The sequence below is a fragment of the Acromyrmex echinatior genome, chromosome 8 (genome assembly GCF_024713525.1).
Source record: "Acromyrmex echinatior isolate Ae372 chromosome 8, ASM2471352v2, whole genome shotgun sequence".
Taxonomy (NCBI): Eukaryota; Metazoa; Arthropoda; class Insecta; order Hymenoptera; family Formicidae; genus Acromyrmex; species Acromyrmex echinatior.
This window is the reverse complement of record NC_141859.1, coordinates 10,275,053-10,287,959: the sequence shown is the minus strand read 5'-3', so window position 1 is coordinate 10,287,959 and position 12,907 is coordinate 10,275,053. Positions and strand designations below refer to the sequence as shown.

At 36.3% G+C, this 12,907-nt stretch overlaps 1 protein-coding gene across 1 annotated transcript; it reads right to left on the bottom strand.

Annotated features, from left to right (window-relative positions):
- Positions 1-576: 576 nt before the first annotated feature.
- On the bottom strand, positions 577-10,765 carry LOC105153773 (uncharacterized). The gene is made up of 3 exons (XM_011068814.2): positions 9,891-10,765; positions 6,150-7,150; positions 577-4,901 (listed from the first exon to the last, which is right to left on the bottom strand). The coding sequence occupies exons 2-3, from the start codon at positions 7,117-7,119 to the stop codon at positions 4,264-4,266; spliced, it is 1,608 nt and encodes a 535-aa protein (XP_011067116.2). The 5' UTR covers positions 7,120-7,150; positions 9,891-10,765; the 3' UTR covers positions 577-4,263.
- Between the last annotated feature and the right edge of the window lie 2,142 nt (positions 10,766-12,907).

Here is a 12,907-nt window from a genome sequence, read left to right as displayed (position 1 = left end):
GATTATTAAGACAACATGACGGTAACGGCATAAATTTTGATGATGAAAATTTTAAAGTCGTTAGCAAGTTACTTCCTAAAGCTGTCGTATCATGAAGGCATCAATTTACTCACACATGCTGACTTACACAGTTGCTGCAATTCTGATAAAAACGCACCCTTATTTATTTGCGAGCAACACGCCAACATCAAGATAGATGTTGCTATCTGGAGATACATATCTACTCTAGAAAAAGTGATGTCACAGACACAGTCATAATGATTAAATCATCTAAAATTTCTTCGACTCCTCCATCGTCGACTGCAGGATGTAGCTAAAGAAATTTCGAGCGACCCCCCCCCGTAGAAGAATTATCGCGTTACGTTGTGAGCTGTAGAGCTTCAAAAGCCTTAATCCGCCATTGCTCGCGCACACATACACACATCAGCTCACAAGAACGTGTACGCTGCACTGCTACAAAACGATCGGAATTGCAAGGTATGGTGCGGATCACTGAACTCGACATACCACGCGTGTGTACTCTCTAATCAAGGTAAACTCAATTAACGGGATTGATTAATAAGCAACAACGGTGTATAAGATTATATGGTTTATTCTGTAACAAACTTGTACAATTATTGATAACATATATTTCGTGAGAGCAAGTGTGTAAATATATAATATATATATATAATATATATATATTTCGCTGTCATTTTTTTGTGTAATGTATATATATATGTATTATAATATATGCACAAATAAATCTATATACTTGTACATTTTTAGATATTTATTTATTTATATACGCCCGTCATATACACATATATATATATACATATATATAGTGGGCGTGCATTCTGTGTGTGCGTGTAAGTCAACGTAGTAAAAAAAAAATCAGTCTTACAATCAGTCTTACACCGCTAATTGTTAAAAGTGTCGTTGTCCGCCTATGATTATTTACAAATTGTGTGACGAAATCGTATAAACGAACAAGGAGAAAGATCAAAATGTCACAGAAATGTCAGTGAAATAATGGAGTTTCACGTACTAATAATGGACTCTATTTTACGCAACGTGATAATGGCTGATAATAAACGGTATAAAATCAACACTAATAATTAACGCGCCGCGTTCATATCGTAAAGATTAATCAACGAATGAAGGCACGTACTAAGGGAAACAACCCTCACGATGCATGTATCGTATTTAAAAGACGCGCTTATAAGCACGTTGGTGCTTCGAAATGCGCTCTGCAGACACACACACGTGGATTAAAATAGATATATGCCGATTATATAAAATGTGCTCTCGCATCAACGCTGCACGATATACTCTGATAAACTAATCGGCTTTTTAAAACAACGTACTCGTATCCGTACATACGAAGTGAATACGTGTATATTTCCTTAATTAGTTATCCTACCTCTTCCTCACATCTACAAGTTATCCCAGTTTGATTTGCAAATAGATATTTTGGAAAAGAGAGCACAACGTACAAACGTACGTTAAATGAGCCGAAGAAAGAGATGAAATGTATCGAGGTAAAAAGAAAAAGGAAAAGAAAGGTTTGAAGTTGATGAAAAATTCTTTTACGTGAAAAATTGTCAAAATAGGATATCTTGCGTATACATTCTTATATATCGCTCGACGAATATCTAATTAGTGCACGTTACACTCTTGAAGTAAAATTTATTAAAGCCTAACAATAACGTGTCTTATTTGCTAGTTGTACTATTGTACTTACAGTGCGCTCTGTGGTATAAAAAGTAATAATGCATAACAATGACTAAAATAAAGTAATATACGCACTCTTGAATAAAACATTTGTTTAATTAAAATATAAGTAGGGCTTCAAAGTTGCCTTACGTAATACATTAACGGTGGTTATTTAATTTCAGAGATCTTTGCATTGTTTGAATTTATTTTCTAAAAGATGCACATTTGATCACACGGCGGGCAGGTACTGCATTATCTTGCATTGCTTCGCATACATTCTGTAAATATCTTCTCTACAAAAATTTTATTATTTATTGTAGTAAATATGGAATGACTTATATATTGAGGTAGAAATCCTCGAGGTAACTTTGGTCTGCGTAGAGAGGCAAAGTATCGACGAAAAGTTATTAAGCGTTGACCTTCCAGATCTATTTTTTATGCGCATTTAGCACATTTGAATGCAACTGTATATTTTACAATGCGTTTTTTAATTAAACGTAATTTGTTCATCCATCTTCTATTCTACATATAAATATATGTTTCCAGATAAGAGTAAATAAATTAAATCACCACGAAATTTAAAAAATGTCGGAACTAATACAAAGTTAGTGTGTTTTAAAAATAGAAATATATGTTACGTTATAATGTACGCTAAATAATTATAAATTAATAATTAATTTGAGTGTTTATATTTCGTGTTTCAAAGCTCACTGTAAAAGTAAACATACATTTTTGCATTCTTCAATATTTTCCGTATCGCAGATATAATACAGAAAACTTGTGTCTTTATTTAATTGTAAGTTGAAACTTTCTCGATGCTTTGCCTCAATTAGGTTTGAGTATTTTAATCGGTGATATACGTTGATATTTCAAGTCTGCGTTTTATCAGTCTTACGTTAATGAACACGTAGTTTACATGAGGTATTTCGTTATTATCATTACTGTCGATATGTTTGAGCAATATTGCAATCGTATCCCGGAGCTGTGGTCAGTAACGATCAAATACAACGACGAAGTACTTACAATGCTAACAAATTAACAGCGATATTTATTAAATAATACAAAGTTTATAATGAAATGATAAATCAGCACATATGCAAGTAAACCTATCATCCGGAAAATGTTTATGTTTCCATGCTTGTTTATTACTTATTACTGGCACGTTATTATTATAGTATATCTCCCATCATTTTTATTTCATTTGCACAATAGTGAGGGGAGAAAAGGACACTTTATGTAGCGTTATAGTAGAGATTCCATTTATGAATTTTGTATTATTTTGCTCAATTTATTAAAGCTTTAATGCTATTACGGTAGACAAATATCCGCACAAATGAATATGTCGCAAGACAAGAAATATATATCTTCAAATGTTGCGCGGTATAGTACCATTACAGATGTATTCGTCTTATCTGACCTTAGAAATATTTTTGAGTGAAGTTTCAAAATATTTGTATCTGTATTTTTTTTTTAAATTTCATATCTTCTCATGCATTCTTTTTCATCGTCATTGTTCGCGTTGAAAAACAATAATTAGGTGGCGACACGTTCTTTTGTGCAATTCATTGTTTTATTTAAACCGTAATTCGCGTTAAATTTTAAAATATTTTGGATAAATATACCTTAGGCTAGCTCTAAACTATACGGAAATCGCGAATCACGAACAACGAATCAATAAATTTGCAATATTTAACAGTTTTATCATTTACTTTAGTATCATAATCTTTTAAGATAATCATGATGATTATTTAGATCTTATTTTCGTATAAGTTTAAACAGGAATAAATACATTTACGTTCGTTTACATTTTTGTATCAAAATGTATATCCAAAGAATTACAGATATACGTATAAAACGTCCCAGCAAAATGTTGCGCACCTACACATTCGAGAAGAATATTGCAGCAAATTGATGTCAATTACGTCCGCGTTAATTTCGTGTTTTGCTTGTCGACATGATTTGATTGCCAGTAGAAATCGAGCAGAATTTGTCATTTCGTTAAATTCATAAAAATAGAATATGTCATTTATATGATTACAGAATGAAAGATATTGCTCGGTTTCTGCGGTCAATCAGTTATCATATTCATATTCTACATTTGTTCTGTTACGTTCTACTGATGAAATTTGTGGTGGATACTCTGCAAAATCTATTTTCGACTATCCGGAATGAAAACGCACGCTCGGTAAAGAAATGCGATAAAGGAAATTCTGCAATCGTAATAAACCAATATACGAGATGGAGTAATAAGGAGCTCAATGTCAAAATAGATTTAATGCAATTTGTTAGAGAAATAGAAATAAGAAAAATTGTGAAAGTAATACGAAATCGGCTATTCAAGATGCCTAATCGATAGACTTTTTCATCGTTCATCGGACACGAAGTTCATTACGACTTTACGAAGTTTAATATGGAAGTTTAGTATGAAAAAAAAAAAAAAATCGTAAAAGATGAAAGACAGAATATTTAAAAACGAGCACGAATTTAACTTTGTTTTACGAAATTGAGCTTGCTGTAAATTGACCTATTCGTATTTTATTATCTTCCATCACTGGGCTGTAAAAGTTAACTATAATCGCAACAGTCGTTACTATCCAATCCTGTTTCCTGCGTCTCGTCTTTAATCGCGGTCGATGTAGCGGATGGCGGTACTATCACTGGAACGTCGGATTTGCGACTCACCGACAAGTCCTCTACTTGATCGTCCAGGTCCTGCTGTTGCTGCTGCTGCTGTCTTTGCTTAACGCAACGTATCACCGGACTCGAGCTGCAACGGGCCATCGAGTCTGACATTAAATCCCGCGATAAATCCTTCGTCTTTGGATGCGTGGCTTCGAAAACTGCGGCACTCGTGCCGGCCAAACTCTCAGTGACGATGTTACTCTCGTTCTCATTTTCGGAGAGGGCATTGGCACTGCCGGCACTGTTGTCATAAAGAGCACCGTTCACGTTGGCGCCGATGCCATACGGGAAACAAGCCCCGCTTCCTCCGTTGCTTGCTGAGCGCTTGAATGGCCGCGATGTAGGGATGCCCAGCTTTTTCACTTTGTCGTAAAGCGTACGCGATGGCACGCCGTATTTTCGCGCTGCTTGAACGGCGCTCATACCTTTTCTCACTGCCTCGATCGCCGCGCTGATGTCATCTCGAGTGTACTGCTTATAGCGTTTCCATTCGGGTTTCGGCTGAACGCAGTCCGCGACAGCTGTGATGAATTAATATTAATATGACGATCAATAATCGAGCAATTTTTTCATTCACAATAATACATTGTATTAGTTATTGATAGTAAATACACCACACATGGTGTATTTACATTTTTCACCGTATTAAACTAATAACTTAACGAGAATCTCGCCGTTAAACGAGGAGAGTTAGTTATATAAAAAAAAAGATTTAGAAATTGATGTATGGAATTTCACTATTGAACATGATCGAGGAACATATCAAGAAATTCTCTTACAATCTGAAAGAGAACGAATATAAATAGCAGAATAATTGTATGAACTCTAATATCATGGAATAGTAACAAAGGTTTAAAATTTATATTATTCAAACTGAAGAAGATTCTGTGAGCAGAAACGTATATATTCATTTTTATCACTTATATTTCATTAAATATGGAAACCTTTTATTATTGTAAATCCAAAAATTGCTCGATTATTGATTGGTATATTAATTTGATTACTGTGCATATTTTCGAGTGTTATTATACTTAATGGTTTAAAATTATAATATTGTTATAATATCTATTTATTTAAAAAATTATGAAAGCAACAATATAATATTACCTATAGAATATTGAAATATAATATAAAAAAACTAAAAGGATATATATATATACAATATATCCTTTTAGTCTATTTTTTGACATTATATTTTATATTATATTTTCTATATATAAAAGTATAATCGAATATAAATATAGATCAAATTTTTATAACAGAGAATACAAGTTTGTTCTCGCCCCAAGTCACGATCTCTTCCGTTGCAGCAAATTTTGTAGTAAAAATATGCACATTGTAATAATATAATCCATTATAATAATATTAATATTTTACTAAGAAAATAGTTTTTTCATTTATGTGTGATTATTAAACCTTCGCAAACCAGATGGAAAATCAATATGAATCATACGTAGGTATATCTCATACTATATGCTTGATGCTTAAATATATTATAATCTAGGTAGAAAACATGGGCGCGTACTTTTTAAAAAGTTATAGAAATTCATCTTGCTGGAGTATGTCACACCCCATCTGATTCGCGAAGGGTTATGATTCTTGTTTACCTTGTTCATTATTAGAAGAGAGAGTTCCATGTAAGTTTTGTTCATACGACGCAGAGGATAATAAATTCATCAATTCGTTTATACGTTGTAGATAATATAAAGCAGTCAAATAATTTGTGCCATTATAAGAAACTCTTGCGATATTTGAGTTGCTATTGCTACCTGAATTTCTTGCAGTATCTGGATAAGACTGCGGGGACGGTTGTCTTTCGTCTTCGTCTGCGTAGGAGGCATCGGCATGGACCGTCGTTTCACCGTGAACCAGGTCGTTGTTGCGGCGGTTGTCGCTGTCGTTAGCAGATCCATTGCTGTTCGCGTTGCGGTAGTTAAATGGTTCATGGCTGTCTGGCTGCTGCAACAGCGGCAGAGCCTGCGAACTGTCAACGTGAGCCTGGCCAAGTACCGTGCGCAATATCGGCGTGTCGTTATTTATCAGCAGGCCTGGTGGAGGCTGCAGCATCTTCCGGCGTTTAAACGGCGAGATTTCGATACCGTTGTCGTAGGATCCACTATTGTTGCTACTGCCGCCATTTCCGGAGAGCGATGTTGGAAGCTGATGGCCCGTGGAATGTAACAACCACGTACTTGGTAATAAGCTTGCCAGGTGATTTGAACGATCGTTCCCGTAAAGGGAGTAGTAAGACGGCGGTGACGAATGGCTGACGCCGCCACTACCGCCGGTGTTGGTGCTGGTACTGATATCGGGTGGCGGCGACGTATCCTCAGGGCGAAGATCGTGCGACGTATTCGGCGTATCGCTGGTGCCGTGTTCCTCAACCAGGCCTTTTACCTTCAGTAGTTGCGCGATCTTCAGCAGATCGGATAACTGTTCATGCGCCACGTTCACCTCGCCGCGATACATGTATTCCAATATCGCCTTTAACACCGGAAACCCAACGTCTTTAAGGATGATTATTGGATGATGATTATAGCCTGATAGTTGATGAAATAAAGTCTGGAAATACGTCGAGCACGCAGCCAGCACGATCTTGTGACACTTGATTGTTCTGCCCTCATCGATAGCAAGGGTGACATCGGTGAACGCCGCGTTGTGCAGCAATTCCTCGAAGACGTTCAGCAGGTTCGAGCGATGATTGTTCCATCGGAGGCAGTACTGTTGCGAAGACATCATGCTCAAGGATGTTTATCTGTCAGCTTGCAATCTATGGCAAACACGTTCCTATTCAAAGAACTGCTAGACTGCAGCTCGACTGACTTGGTCGAGCGACGAGATTGAAGTGTTGTTCACATATCCCCTCCGCCCTAACTTTAGAGTTTCCTGCTGATGACGCATTCATTTGAAAAATATCCAAAAAACTCTCGAAGTTAATGCTATTGAATTTATCTAGCGATAAGGGCCTGTGCGAGGGATCAAAGGTCATAATTGCATTCTAATGCATTATTATATAGTTTGTCATTTGCAATGTACAACGTTCTTTCTTTTTACCATTAAAAAACTAAATCAACAAGAATTTCTTATCGATGTCAACAGAAAGTATTATCAACAATATTTCAAATAAAATTGAAACTGAAACAATTTTGGTATCGATCTTATTGCGGATAGAAATAATATCGAAAATAAGGAAATTGTATAAAATTTACTATTTTTACAAAAAGAAAAAATTGAGCTCGCCCTTATCGAGAAATTTACGACACTATCATAAAATTTCTACACATCTCGTAATTTTGTTGAACTATTAAAAAATTTACGAACCTTTCCTTTGTTTTTAACATAATTCATATCCGAAAAAATTTATAAAATAGTTAATTTGTTATTTAGAAATATTTATCATAGATGATATTTCGCAACATTGAAATAGGTCTACATTTCAAGAGACGATTATCGATCTGTATAATTACGACATACAAAGTTGACCGTTAAATGTCTGCGAGAGATAAAAGAGATAAAATATTCCCATTATTTTCTTTTATGCCATTCCTTGTTAATCTTTGGTTGAAAATCCAAAAACTTATTGTCATGTCAGTCTCGAGACTGTTTTCGAAACTAGCAAAGATTACATATCTTAAGGTCCGAATATGATTAGAAAAAGAAACATCCGAGCAACACAAATACAGTAACACTATACAAACTAAAAAAAATGACCACATGATAAGAATGATAAGATGATGTCGAGACAGGCATCGCAAAATATTTACATTATGTATCAAAAAACATTTTATCTTATTCAAAAGTTGTATTTAAATTTTAGTAATGTTATATATAGAAATTTTTCCAATAATTATATTTTAATGTTATATAAAATATATACCATAATAAAAGTTTCTTGTTTCGCTTTAGAATCATATTACCAAAATAGTATTAATATTATAATAATATTATAATATTAATACGTACTGTAGTATTATATTGAACTCTCGACGACAGCCTGTTGTCGATAAAGGCGGATATAAAATTAAATATCGCGGATGAAATTGTAATGCGATCCACAAATGCAGCCCCTAAGAATTGCGCATCAATTTTTGTGAAATTTCGTTATTTTCGTACGCATTGTAGATATATATATATATATACGAGCATGAACTAAATGGTGATATTTGCTTGAACTATTGTCTGTAGATGCACATAAAAACTTTTTTAACCCTTGCCATTCATAGCAAAAAAATTTGTTATCATAAAAAGGCAAACTGAGCCTAAAAAAAAAGATTTTCCAGGAAACCTACCTGACCATTACTTTCTCTTAACCCTTTCTTTCAGATGTTACAATAAAAGAACCGAAATACCAGGTACCAAATCATGCAGTAACCGATTTGTATCCTTTGTCAACCTTACTGCTAAAGGGTTATATATAAACATTTTCGTACTTTTTTGTATAAAATTGATAAAAGCAGTCCTTTCGTTAAAAAAAAGTTTTTGAAATTTCGCAATTTGTTCCACAACAACTTTAATGACAGATTTGACAAATGATGAAAAAAAATCTTTCGTCTTTGTTGCTTTTGATTTTATTTTTGCTATTCTTTTACTGTTCATCCCTAATTATTTCTGCATAATTCGTTTTTGACATTTTTGTCATTTTAATGAATATATACAAATATGTAATTTCTCCACATCCCGTGGGTTCAACATTTTAAATTTATCAGATCTGCCATTTTTCCGCTTCTATTTTTCCCTTCCCGAATATATATAATTGCGAGTATAATTGAGATAAAAGAAAACGATTGATATTTCGTGACTGGGGTGAAATCGCTTCGCGAAGGGAAGTTAGTCGATATTTGCATTTCTCGCGTAGGATGAGTCACGCGCTCTCACCGACTTATTAGTCGACCCAGTAGGAATTAGGAGCAAGTAAGTGATAAGGAAGAGATAAAGAAGTCTCGTGAAATGTTGCATACGTGGAATATTTCCCAGGAACCGTACGACTATGGTTAATGATATCAGCGAACTATTTTGATGTTTTAATCTGGTCGACAAATGCAAATTACTCTCGACCGATCTATTCGCTAAAACTTACGCGAAGCGAAGAGAGATAAAAGAAAAATATCAGCCATAAACATCGGATTTAAAAACAAAAGTCGGATGATCTATAACGATCCAATAACTTCTCATTTTAAGTAGGAAAAAATATCGCCTTTCGTAGGCAGCGATAAGTATAAGTGCAGCGCAGAGATGTTAGATTCTAGAGGAGTAAGCGAAGGTAAGCTTATTGTTAATGGTAAAAAAACGATAAGGAAAAAAATCTTTAATTGCCGATTACTCTTATATTTCTTTTAACCGTCTCAAAGATCTTTATGTGCGTTTTTTTTATATATATATATATTTTAAATTACGATAAAACCATTGAAATGCTCCCGACGCACTTTGCACTTAATTAAGCGAAAAGCGGAATTAGTTTCACCGGATGCGGATCGTTGAAAGCGGAGGAGAAAAAAGTGCGTTGAACTTACTTATAGTGATTTTGGTAGACGCTTCTCTCGCGGTGACGAAACGTTGGACGACGATCTAATAAAAGCAAGCGCAGCCAGAGAGATGCAAGCTGGAGACTAATGTTCCTCTCTATCGTGAACCTCTGGATGATCTCCCGGATACAAGACGCGAATCATCAAGGAACTTAGGGGCGTTATCAATATATCCCATACGATCTTCCTTTCCCCTCCTCCTCCTCCCTTTTTAATCTCGTCTAGCTAGTGCAGTACAAAATGTGTGCACTTCGGACGCGCTTAGGAGGACCCCGGTTACCTCCTCTCTTCTTCACTCCCCTCCCTCTCGTGCGTTCCTATCTACCTATGTATATAACGTGTGCACGCCTCATGCGCTGGACATGCCGTATTACGCCGGAAGACGCGAGGAAAAAAAGAAAAAAAAAAAAGGCACACACATATACACACACATACACAGGCGCAATCGTACACCTTACTCCACTCCTTACTTCACGCACCCCTTATTTCACTCCACCCCGCCCCCCGTTGTTGATTGCGTAAACGTGGAGAACCATGCGCGCCCGCAAATATAAACTCCACGTTCTCCAGAACACAGAAGAAGCCCGTCCGCGTACCGGGAATCAGAAAACCTCTCTTCCTGCCTGCTCAACGACCACTGACGCTTGCACCATGCCGTTGGCCGTAGAGCTCGGCCTAGCCCGTCACGCGGCGACAGTCATAGGGGTGGTGAAGTGAGTTCGTCACATCTGTGAGTCTCGTCCTTCTTCGTGTGCGCCAGTTGAGGCACCAATGGCGTAACCTTCGCTACGGCCACGACCATGGCCCCCGCCCTGACGAGTTTAACGTAATTCTTCTCGCAAGAAGATAAATTAATTCAGGCAGCTCAAGAGCCGCACCGGAAGCGTGTGTGACGAAAATATGGGGTACCATCGTACTCGTAGGCGTACTTGTATGCGAAAGTTGTGAAATAAATTTCAGCTTGTATTCTTTAGCGAATTCTTAACTCAACGTCTTCTTAATACGCACTTGTATTAGACTCTAAGAGTCTAAAGTCTGTGAAAAAGTCGAGAGGAAATTTCGGACGCGGTTTTAAAACAGTTTGGAACAACTCAGATGGGAGAAAGAAAGACAGGGAAAGCGTGGGTGTATGCAGTTCTATACTATGACATTTTCACACATAAACTATGAAGAGGGATGGTTGTACCGATGTTATATTTAGGAAACTGCTGCTCGTTTACGTTATATCTCAAAACTTTCAACGAGATAGTCGTATTTTGTGGATATCCACATTTTAATTAAATTATACAAAAAGAACGATTTTGCTTTGTAGTACCTAAAAATTTAGCTATAAATTGAAAATAATTTCGTTGAACTATAAAAATAATTACGTAAGAGATTTAAGCATGATGAGCAATGTTACCAAAAGTTTTGACATTGTAATAACTAATTTAAGTGTCCTGTATAATTATGTTGATGGTCCAAAAAAGTTGTTTTCAAATTTGTATCTTGCTAAATTTTTAAATATTTCAGCAAAATCGGTCTTGCAACATCAAACTTCAAATCGTTTTAAAACAACTCCGAATAAAAGTTGAATATTTTTATTCATATATATTTTTTAATCTGAAAACTATACCGAAAGAAAGCCTGTTTTGCGGACGTACGTAAAAATAGTAAACAGCTATAAATATACCTGAAAATAATTTGGCTTGAATAAATTTGGCTCGTCAAAATAATTATGCAGAATGCCCAAATTGATTGTTAGAATATTAAAATGTTTCGCAACAATGCTTAAGCATTCTACGTAATTATTTTGATGACTCAACAAAAATTATTTTTAGATCTGTACCTAGTTAAATTTTTTTTATATTTTAGCAAAATTGTTTTTCCCTCGTACTTTCTCGATATTAAAGTTCTTTACAAAAAATAAGAATCATAATTATGTATTGTATCTGTGCAATTTTGATTATCGCAATTAAATCATCGTATTACAACAATAGATTGTAATTATGGATACAAATTAATCCAATCGTTTACGTAAATAACCGTTGAAATAACCAACATTTTTTAAATTAAATTAACGATCCGAAAACGGAATCATTCTCAATAAGAGCAATAGCGTAATTTAAAAAAAAAATCACACAGTTTTACAAACTGATAAAACTAACAAACGAGTAAAAGCCGTTAACGTCGACGTTATAATTAAAGCGATTCCAATTTTCGGCTTGACTAAATCCGATTAATTTGATGTCGCAATGTTATTCATGGAACGCGCAGCGCGGAGCGATCAAGCACGCCGAGGAAAATATGTAAAACTTACGCCATTGTGCGTGTAAGCGTGATAGTGAGACGCGTTTCGGCGCATCGCATTGCTACACGCGCGTGTACGCACAGCACACGCACTTATTCGCCTATGCTCGCACTATCGGCCAATCACGCGGCTCCTAGGCCAATATCCTGCGGGACATATCACGCGCTTGTACGCACGTATAAGCAGACGGTCGTGCACGCGTGTGCGTGCGTATTTACACACGGTGAAATGCATGGAAACTATTTCGTAGTCTACACCCACGTCAACTTCCCGCACGGTAAGGTCTATGGTGGTACCCAGCAATATACGCATACGCGTTCGTGCGTGAGCGTGTGCGTGCGTTAAGAAGGGAGGGGAATATCGGTAGACGAACGCAGGAAAAAAAGAGACCGGGGAAAAATATAACGTCTAACGTGTGTACGTTCACGAAAATTGCGACCACGGCCGAACTCTACGAAGAACCCACTGCGTGCGTGTATGTAATTTCGGCGCGTAGCCCTCGGCAACACGCGCATCGACCCCCTCAGCACGCACACGCGTAAGGCGTGCCCTACACGAATTGGATAACGTTACCATGCGGGGGTTGATGACATGACGCTTCCACTCGAGTATCGTGAGAAAATCGCAAAGTTTTCGGAGAAAGGAAGCGAATAACGCGGAAGCGGAGAAAGCCGACGAAACGGGACGGACGAATCGTAATTAATTAATCGATCGC